This window comes from Aquarana catesbeiana, linkage group LG04, assembly GCF_042186555.1.
Source record: "Aquarana catesbeiana isolate 2022-GZ linkage group LG04, ASM4218655v1, whole genome shotgun sequence".
In the NCBI taxonomy this organism is placed as follows: Eukaryota; Metazoa; Chordata; class Amphibia; order Anura; family Ranidae; genus Aquarana; species Aquarana catesbeiana.
This window is the reverse complement of record NC_133327.1, coordinates 32,164,860-32,178,336: the sequence shown is the minus strand read 5'-3', so window position 1 is coordinate 32,178,336 and position 13,477 is coordinate 32,164,860. Positions and strand designations below refer to the sequence as shown.

At 41.7% G+C, this 13,477-nt stretch overlaps 1 protein-coding gene across 2 annotated transcripts in view; it reads right to left on the bottom strand.

Annotated features, from left to right (window-relative positions):
- Positions 1–13,477, bottom strand: part of SLC5A6 (solute carrier family 5 member 6) — a 58,105-nt gene that overhangs the window by 28,898 nt on the left and 15,730 nt on the right. For both annotated transcript variants that reach the window (XM_073624964.1, XM_073624965.1), the window contains exons 3-6: positions 12,090–12,141; positions 9,025–9,092; positions 4,960–5,114; positions 762–902 (exon numbers count right to left, since the gene is read on the bottom strand). In XM_073624964.1, coding sequence (XP_073481065.1) covers positions 762–902; positions 4,960–5,114; positions 9,025–9,092; positions 12,090–12,141 — 416 coding nt within the window. The remainder of the gene's footprint in view (positions 1–761; positions 903–4,959; positions 5,115–9,024; positions 9,093–12,089; positions 12,142–13,477) is intronic.

Below are 13,477 nucleotides of genomic sequence, written 5' to 3'. Positions count from 1 at the left end.
TAGCATCATACTCAGAAAGACTTTAGGGTACAATTGGTACCAAAGGTGCTTCAACAAAGTATTGAACAAAAGCTGTGAATACTGTATTTATTGGCTTTCACATTGTCATTATGGAGTATTGTTTGTAGAATTTTGAGGAAAATAATGAATTTAATCCATTTTGGAATAAGGCTGTAACATAACAAAATGTGGAAAAAGTGAAGCGCTGTGCATACTTTCCGGATTCACTGTATATAACAGAAATGAGGGGGCAGGCTGGACCTAACTCATGGTATGCCCGTAGTTTTTACAAAGAAGCTGAATTCCTGGAGTATCAATTGTAGAGAGTGACACGGGTTGGTTTTGAAGACAACACAGAGGCAATGTCCCCTCAGTCCTGGAGGCTGAAAAGGGTATAAGACATAAATAGACCCGAGGAAGTTTAACATGCATGCATGTTGTGCCTTCCCACAGGCACATACAGTGGGAGTTCAAACATAAAACTTGGCTTAGCCAGTCATAAATGGGCAGAACAGATTTTGTAAGCTTTCTTTACATGTATTCACGATGACAGTACTGTAGGTGGGCACGGACACAGCACACCTTCTACAGGGTGGGCACAGACACATCAGTCTGGCTGTGCGCTTTAGGAGGTCATATTAGCTGCCCTCATAGCTCACTTTTTGGCAGGCAGCCCCTCTAAAATGTTGGGCTAACCATTATAAAGAATGGAAAAAAAAATGCAAAAGCACCACACATTCCCTTTATACATCACCACTCACATGATGGCCTCCTTCTCTGTCCGTGAACTGAGGTAACGCTGCACTTGAGCCTGGTTCACTCCATACAATGACAGCATCAGGAAAATTCCTCCAATACCCAGAGACCAGACAGAATGACGGGTGAATGGATCCGGGTTGAAGCTGTAATGAGAGGAAGGGTCATTTGAGATTACATAGTTACATAGTAGGCGAGGCCGAAAAAAGACGAAGTCCATCAAGTTCAACCTATGTGTGCGATTATGTGTCAGTATTACATTGTATATCCCTGTATGTTGTGGTCGTTCAGGTGCTTATCTAATAGTTTTTGGAAATTATCGATGCCCCCCGCTGAGACCACCGCCTGTGGAAGGGAATTCCACATCCTTACTGCTTACAGTAAAGAACCCTCTACGCAGTTTAAGGTTAAACCTCTTTTCTTCTAATTTTAGTGAATGGCCACGTGTCTTATCCCTTACACGGAAAAGTTTTATCCCTATTGTGGGGTCACTAGTACGGTATTTGTACATAGAAATCATATCCCCTCTCAAGCGTCTCTTCTCCAGAGAGAATAAGTTCAGTGCTCGCAACCTTTCCTCATAATTAATGTCCTCCAAACCTTTTATTCGTTTTGTTGCCCTTCTCTGGACTCTCTCCAGTTCCGGCACATCCTTCCTGAGCACTGGTGCCCAGAACTGGACAGCATACTCCAGGTGTGGCCAGACCAGAGTCTTGTAAAGCGGGAGAATTATTTAATCTCCGGATTTAATCCCCTTTTTAATGCATGCCAATATTCTGTTTGCTTTGCTTGCAGCAGCCTGGCATTGCATGCCATTGCTGAGCCTATCATCTACTAGGACCCCCAGGTCCTTTTCCATCCTAGATTCCCCCAGAGGTTCTCCTCCCAGTGTATAGATTGCATTCATATTTTTGCCACACAAATGCATTATTTTACATTTTTCTACATTAAATCTTATTTGCCATGTAGTTGCCCACCCCATTAATTTGTTCAGATCTACTTGCAAGGTTTCCACATCCTGCGGAGAAGTTATTGCCTTGCTTAACTTAGTGTGGTCCGCAAATAGAGATTGAACTGTTTATCCCATCCTCCAGGTCGTTTATAAACAAATTAAATAGGATTGGTCCCAGCACAGAACCCTGGGGGACCTCACTACCCACCCCTGACCATTCCGAGTATTCCCCATTTATCACCACCCTCTGAACTCGCCCTTGTAGCCAGTTTTCAATCCACGTACTCACCCTATGGTCTATGCCAACAGACCTTATTATGTACAGTAAATGTTTATGGGGAACTGTGTCAAATGCTTTTGCAAAATCCAGATACACCATGTCTGCGGGCCTTCCTTTATCTAGAAGGCAACTCGCCTCCTAATAGAAGGTTAATAGATTGGTTTGGCAAGAATGATTCTTCATGAATCCATGCCGATTACTGCTAATGATAACGTTGTCATCACTAAAATATTGTATATAGTCCCTTATCCCGTCCAAGAGCTTGCATACAATTGATGTTAGGCTAACTGGTCTGTAATTCCCAGGGATGTATTCTGGCCTTTTCAAATATTGGTGCTACATTGGCTTTTCTCCCATCAGTTGGTACCATTCCAGTCAGTAGACTGTTCGTAAAAATTAGGCACAATGGTCTGGCAATTACTTTACTGAGTTCCTTAAGGACTCTCAGGTGCAAGCCATCTGGTCCTGGTGACTTATTAATTTTAAGTTTTTCAAGTCTATTTCAAATTGTGTCCTCTGTCAGTCATGAGGGTGATTTCTGTGATGTGTTACGAGGATAAACATTGCAGTTTTGGTTACTGAAGCCCCCCCCCCCCCCCCCCCCCCCGATTCCCTCCTGAAGACGAAGGAGAAGAATAAATTCAATACCTCCACCATCTCTCCATCCTTAGTAACAAGATTCCCAACATCATTCTTTATGATGGACCAATATGATCGGACCTCCCTTTCTTACTATTTATGTACTTTCTTACTCTCCTCCGATATGCGCCTTTCGTGTTCTATCTTCGACACCCTGACTGCACCCTTACATTTCTTGTTGCATTCTTTGTAAAGTTTGAATGCTGATGATGGTCCCTCAGCCTTTTATTTTTTGAAGGCCTTCTCCTTTACTTTCATATGCATTTTTACATTAGAATCAAGCCACCCAGGATTTTTATTCGCTTTTATTAGATATTTAAATTTATTTCCCATTGCTCTTAAACATACCCATTCTTCTAAGATTTTACCCCAATTTGTATCTTCTAGCAAGGCTCGTAGTTTAGGGAAGTTAGCTCTTTTGAAATTCAGTGTCTTTGTATACCCCTTATGTTTCCTATTAGTGTGATTTATACTGAAACTAAGTGAACTGTGATCGCAGTTTCCTAAATTTCCCCGTATTTCCACATCCGTGATCAGATCTGTATTGTTGGTAATCAGTAGGTCTAGTAACGCTTTGTTTCTAGTTTGTGCGTATACCATCTGACCCATGAAATTGTCCTGCGAGACATTTTGGAACTTGCGCGCCTTCCATGGGCGATTCCTTCCACCCAGTCTGTGTCTGGATAATTAAAGTCCCCCATTATAACACTTCCCATCCTTTCCGCTAATCCAAATTGTGATAGGAGGTCCGCCTCCTTCCTCTGTTTAGGGGGCCTCTAGCATACTCCCAGTATTACTTTCCCCTTAGTTTCATCCTTTTGCAGCTCTACCCAAAAGAAGGATTCCACCTTCTCCCTAGCTTCCTTAGTGATGTCATCTCTCACATTCGCTTGTACATCATTTTTGATATACAGGCATACCCCTCCCCCTTTTTTACCTTCTCTATCCCTGCAATAAAGGGAATACCCTTGAATGATTGCCAGCCACTCATGAGAGCTGTTGAGAACCAAGTCTCTGAAATTTCTACAAAATCCAAACCCTCCTTGAACAGTAGCTCCAATTCTCCCATCTTGTCCGCCAGGCTCCTGGCATTGGTGAATACGCCACGTAGTTTAGACCAGTAGCAAACTGTCTCCTCAATGTATGTTCTGAGGTTGCAAATAGGACTTGTTACTATACTTACCTCGGGTTTACCCTGTTTCCCCAAAAATAAGACCTAGCGTGATTGTCGGTGATGGCTGCAATATAAGCCCTGCCCCCCAAATAAGCCCTACCCTGTTTCCCCGAAAATAAGCCCTACCCTGAAAATAAGACCTACAAGGACTTTAACTAGGGCTTATTTGGGGGGTAGGGCTTATATTGCAGCCATCACCGACAATCACGCTAGGTCTTATTTTCAGGGAAACAGGGTAGGTGCTTTAGTCAACCTACCACTAATGCCCCCAATACTACAATCTGAAATATGTTCCGCGCTGACCATCTCTACCTCTGAAGCTCCTCTAACTTTTTGGCCATCTTTACTCCGAGCAGATCTGCACCCTCCTCATTTAGGTGCAGTCCATTCCTTCTATAGAACTGGTGACCGACTGAGAAGTCGGCCCAGTCCTCCAGGAACCCAAACCCCTCCTTACTACACCAGCTCCTCAGCCACTTGTTTACTTTCCCAATCTCCCTCTGCCTTTCTGGTGTTGCTCGAGGTACCGGTAGTATTTGAGAATACTACCTTGGAGGTCCTTTTCCTCAAATTTAGCTCCTAAGTCCCTAGAATCGTTTGGAAGAAATAAGAACTTATTATTGGTTTGGCAATGTGGTTGAGATTTTCTTCTCTGGTTTTATGTGGCTAAAGAATTCAAACACAGACTCCAGTGCTCCAGGCTGTTCAGTTTAAATATACAAGATCATACAAAAAATAATAGCATTTGCAGTCAGGGGTTGTCCTAATGCAGTCCACAATGAGTCCCTCGGTATACAACACCACAACTTGCTTCCACTACTAGCTAAATGGTGGTACTTTGGTTCTTCCAAATAGTAACCGTCGCATATGCCCTAATATTTTTTTTATTTAGATATAGAGATAGATAGATAGAGATTATATATATATATATATATATATATATATATATATATAGATCTCTCTCTCTCTCTATATATATATATATATATATATATATATATATATATATATATATATATATATATATATATATATATATATATATATATATATATATATATATATATACATACACACATAATATATATATATATATACTATGGAAAGAGAAGAGTGTAACCAAGGGGTGCAGTGTTACAACATCACATTATCACTCACTTTATCCCGGAAATCTTATTGTTGTCAATGGCAATTTGCCAAACCTCCTTGATGCCGCCCACCTTGGCAGTACCGACAATGATAACCGCAAGCTGTCCAGCAAACATCACCATTGTCTGAATGACGTCTGTCCAGATAACGGCCTTCAAACCTCCCTGGGCGAAAAGAGAGCATAAATCAGTCAACACTGGAAAATTACCACCCGACTAATCAATACATGCATAAAGGCCAGAATGAGAAAAAGGAGGACACAGCATGGAGGTGAAGCACTGGCCTTCTTGTGTGCGTCACTCCCTCACCGGCTAGACACACTGGGGTTAATTTACTAAAACTGGAGAGTGAAAAATCTGGTGCAGCTCTGCATAGAAACCAATCAGCTTCCAAGTTTGTATTGTTGAAGCCTAATTGAACAAGCTGACGTTAGAAGCGTATTGGCTACCCTGTATATCTGCACCAGAGTTTACATGCGCCCCCCCACATAACACACAGGAACAGAGCTGAGGCTGTGTCAATCAGCTGGAGCTCCCTCCTATGTCACCATTTTTCTCTTGGTGTCAGGAAAACTTGTCAGAAGTGATTTATACTGATAGCAGAGGAACGAAAGAGAAAATTTAGATGAGTACACATTATAGAGGGATATGCTTTGTTCCTATTTCAGCTCTGAGGTTTACAACTACTTTAACATAAACATGCCATCTCCTTTAATGTGTTAAACTACAGGCACAACTCACCTTTAAGATGGAACTCAACTTGGAAAAGTGAAGATGTTATAGGGAACATCTGGAAGTGTCAAAAAGTGCTATGGAAAATGTACCTACTGTCTGGAATCCCTCCAGTGCACTTTCTGGTATGCAAGTGCGCCTAGGCACTCCTGTGCCTACAGCCTCATACTACAGTGCCTTGCAAAAGTAATCACCCCCTTGGCATTTTTCTTGCCCGGTCCATGAGTTTTGGTGTGCGGCCGCCCCTTGGCAGGTTTACTGTTGTGCCATGTTCTTTCCATTTGGTTATGATAGATTTGATGGTGCTCCTAGGGATCATCAAAGATTTGGATATTTTTTTATAACCTAACCCTGACCTGTACTTCTCAACAAAATTGTCCCTTACTTGTTTGGAGAGTTCCTTGGTCTTCATGGCAGTGTTTGGTTAGTGGTGCCTCTTGCTTAGGTGTTGCAGCCTCTGGGGCCTTTCAAAAAGGTGTGCATATGTAATGACAGATCATGTGACACTTAGATTGCACACAGGTGGACATCATTTCACTAATTATGTGACTTCTGAAGGTAATTGGTTGCACCAGAGCTTTTTATGGGCTTCATAACAAAGGGGGTGAATTCATACGCACACGCCAATTATCAGTTTTTTATTTCTGAAAAATAGTTTTATGTATATATTCTTCTAATTTTACTTCACCAACTTAGACTATTGTGTTCTGATCCATCACATATAATTCAGAGTAAAAAAACCATTGAACTAAAGGCTGTAATGTAACAAAATGGGTAAAAAGCCAAGGGGGTGAATACTTTTGCAAGGCACTGTATATGTCTGCAGATTGAAATCTAAGGTACTGCTGCCTCTGATGGTTAGTGTCAGAAGCTGTGCTGCAGCACTGATCTCTTTATTGTTCTGACATAAGAAAGCAAACTTCTGGCTATACCAAGATGGCAGCCTCCACACAGAAACTAAGTGCAGAATTAGACATGGCAAGTCAGTAATCTGGAAAAGATCAGATGCAGGGACATCAAAGGTAATTCAAGTAACTAGTCTTTTGTCCACATCTTAAAGAGTTCAATTCCTCTATACAGTCCAATGAAACTGTTAAAAATCAGCCAAACCAATTCCAAGTTGATCAGAACAAAAAGGTGTTCAAGATTTAGGGGGTGATTGCCAAAGCTGGAGAGTGCAAACTCTGGTGAAGCTCTGCATAGAAAACAATTAGCTTCCAAGTTTTTTTGTCAAAGATTAATTGAACAAGCTTAAGTTAAAAGCTGATTGGCTACCATGCACAGCTACACCAGATTTTGCACTCTCCAGCTTTAGTAAATCAACCCCTTAAGGATTGTTTTCTTTAGAAAGCGACCACAGCCTGGACTAGAAAGCCCTGTCCACTACCAGCATGCTGCAGAGAAGAACCTTTGCCCTCTGTGTGGAAGCAGTGAGCTCTCTGCAGAGGTCTGACACACTCATTGATGAGACCGTCTGCTCTAAATTCAGCAAGCTCCTTTCCACTGCTGATAGATGAGCTTTAGCTCTGACTCATAGGGGGCCTGTCCGATCTTTACAGAGAGACCCCTGCTTCCACACAGAGAGCAAGGGACATTCTCTGCAGGATTATTTTTTTAGTTTTTTTACCAAGATCGTGGCTGCTTCCTAAAGAAAACACTCTTTACGCCCCGGTGGCATAATGGCCACACGTCGCACATATGCTCAGCTGGGCGGACAATGTTTATGTGCTGGGAGCGTGCTTCCTGTGTGCTCCCAGCACAAAGACCGAGTTGTCAGAAACGGCTCTTGCTCCCAAGAAAACATCGGTAGCCAGCGGGGCTGGACTCCAATCATGTGACCACTATGACAACCAATCACAATGGTCACATGATCACTGATCCTTCCCGCGCCCCTGAGAATTAAAAATTTCTGTCATACCATGTTCTGTCATAGGCATATAAACGATACAAATACCAGACCAGGGGTGGTCTGGAGAAGACTGTGTAGGAGAAGGTGGATGGAGGGCGCGTGATCAACCGCTTTAACATCAAAACATGTTTGGTTTATTCATGTATAATGGAATACAGACATATAAATGATACAAATACTACGCTTCATAAAAAACAGGTGACAAAATATGCACTAAAAAATTAAAAATGGAATATGCCCATGTTGAGGCAGATATTTAAAATAGGCTGACGCATTTCGAGGGTAACCTCTTCATCAGAGCCTGGAGAACAAGAGCACAGTCTGTATTAGCCGGTAGGCCGACATGTGTACATGGGGAGGAGTGGCTAGTTGGAAGGTATGTCCTGTGATGGATAATTAGTTAGTTGAACATTGCCTATGTCTCAGGCGGAGAGACACTATTAAGCATCCACGGCTCCAGCACCACCTAAGGAGACATTCTCTCCCCCTTCCATCTCCACGGATCACACGATTCTCTACCCCCAAGGACGTACGCAGGCTGCAATCTCTCCCCCACACAGCTTTGGAGACAGTCCCGTACCACCAGAAAAGGAAAATTCATATATACATTTTTACCATAATACATAGAACGCTTGGACGTGGACAGGTATGGAGCTTAGGATAACCAATTATCCATCACAGGACATACCTTCCAACTAGCCACTCCTCCCCATGTACACATGGCCTACCGGCTAATACAGACTGTGCTCTTGTTCTCCAGGCTCTGATGAAGAGGTTACCCTCGAAACGCATCAGCCTATTTTAAATATCTGCCTCAACATGGGCATATTCCATTTTTAATTTTTTAGTGCATATTTTGTCACCTGTTTTTATGAAACGTAGTATTTGTATCATTTATATGTCTGTATTCCATTATACATGAATAAACCAAACATGTTTTGATGTTAAAGCGGTTGATCACGCGCCCACCATCCACCTTCTCCTACACAGTCTTCTCCAGACCAGCTCTGGTCATTTGAGGCACCGGGACACGCATTACCATCTCCTTCAGTCTTTTCACTTTTAACAATACTACCAATTTACACAAAAACGCCTTCACAAGCGCAGGAGTAATTCTTACTATATTTTGTCCACATTTCTCATTTTCTGTCATACCCTGTCCCCTGATGAAGCCAATGCCTTGGCGAAACTAATAGGGACACCCTGACCTACCTCTATCTACTATTGGTTATACAGATATCTTTTTATGCTCCTCCAATTTTTGTACTCCCTATGAATTGTATTTTAATCAATTGTAATAAACTTAATTATTTTTATAAATTTTATTGTATTTTTGGCACTGTAATAATCCCTTATGCTTGGCTCTCTATTGTAAGTTTAAATAACAATAATAAAAAAAATAAATAAACAAAAACAGAACTTCAGAAGTCTTACCAGAGTAGTGTACACAGTGCAGACCAATCCCATAGTCAACACCACCCCCCATAGGCTGAATCCGGTAACTGCAACAAAAGCAAACAAATTAAGAATTCCAGACATTTTTGATTTCCTTTTAGCGGCCGATTAGAACAGTATCAAACATAAAAAAAAATGAACTTAATTAAACATAAGAAAAAAAAACAAAAAAAAAAACCATGAAAACATTTCATATTCCTGATATGTGCCTGCTGCACCATGTACTTGTATGAGAAAGTCTCCTGTTCTCTTTTTATTGCTTCCTTTATATGAAATCCCTGGTGTTCCTGCCAGTCTGCTTTCCTATTAAAAACTGACCACATTAGCAGCCTGCTCTCCTCTAATGATCAGACTTTTACTGACATGCACCCCCTATCGCACAGCCATTCACCAGCGTGCTGCTTCTTCTCCCCCCCTGCGCTCTAAGATCCTTATGCAGCTGAGAACAGAGGGAATGTGAAGGTATTTATCATTTTGTTTATATATCTACACACAAATGTTTTGCCTTTTATTTCTATTTTAAATTAAACGGGTTGTTTTACAAGGTGAGGGTTTACATACTGTACACTTTAATCTGGATGAAGGGGCAACTGATACAACTACAATTATAGGGCAGCAACCCCTGCGTCAGATCAAATGTATATATATATATATATATATATATATATATATATATATATATATATATATATATATATATATATATATATAGTTACATAGTTAGTCAGGTTGAAAAAAGACACAAGTCCATCCAGTCCAACCATAAAAAAAAAAAAAAAAAAAAAAAATTATATATATCTCTCTCTATATCTCTATATATCTATATCTCACACACACAAACACTTGATCTGAAGCAGGGGTTGCTGCCCTATAGCAATAAATCAAAAATGGTTAACTCATTTTTATTATTCAAAGTACGGTAATCTCCCCCCATCCATCCATATCTATGCTTTATTTTGCCTTTAAGACCCCTATCACACCGAGGGCGTATTGCAGGCACCATAGCGTTAAAAATAGCGCCTGCAATCTGCCCTCAAACAGCTGCTCCACTGTCTGCAGCGTGAAAGCCCGAGGGCTTTTACACCGAAGCGCTGCGCTGGCAGGACTGGAAAAAAAAAAGTCCTGCCAGCAGCTTCTTTGGAGCGGTGAAGGAGCGGTGTGTTTACCGCTCCTCCACCGCTGCTCCCCATTGAAATCAATGGGGCAGCGCTGGGATACCGCCGGCAAAACGCCGCTATTGCGGCGCATTGCGGGCGGTTTTAACCCTTTCTCGGCCGCTAGCGGGGGGTAAAAGCGCCCCGCTAGTGGCCAAATTGCGCCAATAAAACGACGGTAAAACGCTACTATAAGTAGCGGCGTTTTACCGCCGACGCTGTGGGTGGCCCGGTGTGAAAGGGCTCTAAAAGACACCCCCTACCATTTCTGGCTGTGACCATCTTGAATAAGGGCAGATGACTCATGTAACATCTATTTCCTGGAATCCACCCTGCCCTTAGCTCAGACATGCAGACAGAAGGGTTTGCTTAGAGCAGAGAAAACCCCTCCTCCCCTCCTGAAGACTCCTGGGATGTATAACATCATTTGCCCAGGCCAGAAACCAGGAAGTAACTGAAGAAATTAAAAAAAAAATGTAAATATAATATACCTTCCTATTAATTTACTAATGCTAGCGTCATAAAGATTTAAAACAGTCAATATTAACAGAGAGAAGTTCCGCCTTGATTTTTTTTCACCATATCAAACATGGATCGTGAGACCCCTTATGAGTATGTGAAAGATCTAGGTGACAAATGCACTTTACACATTTACTGTGATTGTGTGGTTTTATGCTTCCAGCACCTCACATACTGGAAAAAAAAAAAACACAAAAAGGAAAATAAAAAAAAAGAAGGGAAATGGTGCTCTAGGAATATGGGTGCTCTACTGGGGGAGGGCTACTCTCCCCAAGGCTAGGCTTTAAAAATCCAACAAGGTCATTGCACCCTACATCAGGGTCATTCCCAAATGACTATTATCCCGACAAGTTCTTTCCTAAACCAGCCAGGCTCAAATGATGGCTGCTTACCATGCTGCTTTAAAAATGATTAAACTGGCCTGGCACCGGACCGTGTAACCTGACAGATTGACAGTGTAAGCAAGGATTTACAATAAGAGCGAAATGTGATCGTGTTACGTGTTTTTTAAAAATCGAAGATACGGCTTGGAAGTAGCAAAGTTATGGAAAAAATGCTGAGATTTTAAAGTTGTTCTAAAGGCAAACGTTTATCTTAATGGGTTTCCTGCATTAACGTAAAAAAACAAAAAAAAAACAAAACCTTCTGCCTCCCCCAGACCAGAGGGGAGGGGGCGGGGGTGGAGAAGTCAGGAGAGCAGACAGGGGACCCAAGAAGAGGAGGATCAGGGCTGCTCTGTGCAAAACCACTACAGGCGGTCCCCGGGTTACAAACAAGATAGGGTCTGTAGATTTGTTCTCAAGTTGAATCTGTTAAGTCGGAACAGGTACGTTTTTTTAAGTGTTGTTCCAGCCAAAAATGATTTTTAAGCTTTTTGGTTAGCATAGAGAAGGGTTAACACCTCTAACGTTTGTTTTGCTGTCTGTGTCTCTGGTCAGAAGATTTCACCTCACTTTCTGTCCCAATGACAATTGGATTTTGAAAATTTTGGGTTGTTGTGTAAACAAGGATTGGTGATAAAGTATCAGAGGTAACTTCTCTCTTACAGGAGAGAATTTCCCTTCCTAGGGGTAGATTTCCTCTCACTTCCTGTTGTCTCCTTCCGTTTGTAAGTAGGAGTCGTTTGCAAGTCGGATGTTTGTAACTAGGGGACCCCCTGTATACAGAGCAGGTAAGTATATCTTTTTTTTTTTCTTTATTAAAACATGACCATTTACAATCACTTTGATTCCATCTCCTTTATAAATAAGCCCTCAATGACGAGCACACATAACTGGGACCCATTCTCTTCAGCCACTGATCTGTAAAGATGACGCTCACAGGTTCTTGTGTGCCCATACAATGTCTAAGAGGTTTCTGTACATTTGTTACCTGCATAAAAGGCCAGAGCTGGAGCATACAACACTACTCCCATATAGATCACCTGCGGACAGAAAAGAACAGAAGCCGAGGTTAGAAGGCAATATTGTGTGATTTTATAGTGATTTTAGAATTTTTGATTTCTTGGCCATTTTGCAGAGAATATAAATGATGACACAAAAACTTCTTTCACTCACGGTTAGTGTTTGGCTGAAGACATTTTTTTGGCAATCAACTGTGTTTACGCTTTCTAAATCATGGCAACAGAAACTACCCAAATGACCCTGATCAAAAGTTAACATACCCCAGTTCTTAATACCGTGTATTGCCCCCTTTAACATCGATGGCAGCTTAAAGTTTTTTGTGGTATTTGTGGATGAGGCGCTTTAACTTCTCAGATGGTAAAGCTGCCAATTCCTCTTGGCAAAAAGCCTCCGGTTCCTGGAAATTCTTGGGCTGTCTTGCATGAACTGCATGCTTGAGATCTCCCCAGAGTGGCTCAATGATATTGAGGTCTGGAGACTGAGATGGCCACTCCAGAACCTTCACTTCATTCTGCTGTAGCCAATGACAGGTCAACTTGGCCTTGTGTTTTGGATCATTGTCATGTTGGAATGTCCAAGTACGTCCCATGCGCAGCTTCCTGGCTGATGAATGGAAATGTTCCTCCAGTATTTTTTGATAACATACTGCATTCATCTTGCCATCAATTTTGACCAAATTTTCTGTGCCTTTGTAGCTCACACATCCCCAAAACATCAGAGATCCACCTCCGTGTTTCACAGTAGGAATGGTGTACCTTTCATCATTGGCCTTATTGACTCCTCTCCAAAGTAAGCATTTATGGTTGTGGCCAAAAAGCTCAGATTTGGTCTCATCACTCCAAATGACTTTGTGCCAGAAGGTTTGAGGCTTGTCTCTGTGCTGTTTGGCATATTGTAAGCGGGATACTTTGTGGCATTTGCGTAGTAATGGCTTTCTTCTAGCAAATCGACCATGCAGCCCATCTTTCTTCAAGTGCCTCCTTATTGTGCATCTTGAAACACCCACACCACATGTTTTCAGAGTCCTGTATTAAACCTAAAGTTATTTGTGGGTTTTTCTTTGCATTCCGAACTCCTCATTTCCACTTCTTGATTAGAGTTTGAACACTGCTGATTGGCATTCTCAATTCCCTGGATATCTTTTTATATCCCTTTCCTGTTTTATACAGTTCAACTACCTTTTCCCGCAGATCCTTTGACAATTCTTTTGCTTTCCCCATAACTCAGAACCCAGAAACGTCAGTGCAGCACTGAATGAAAGATGCAAAGGTCTGTCAGGAGTCCAGAAACTCATTGACCTTTTATACACACACACTAATTACAAGCAAACAGATCACAGGTGAGGATGGTTACCTT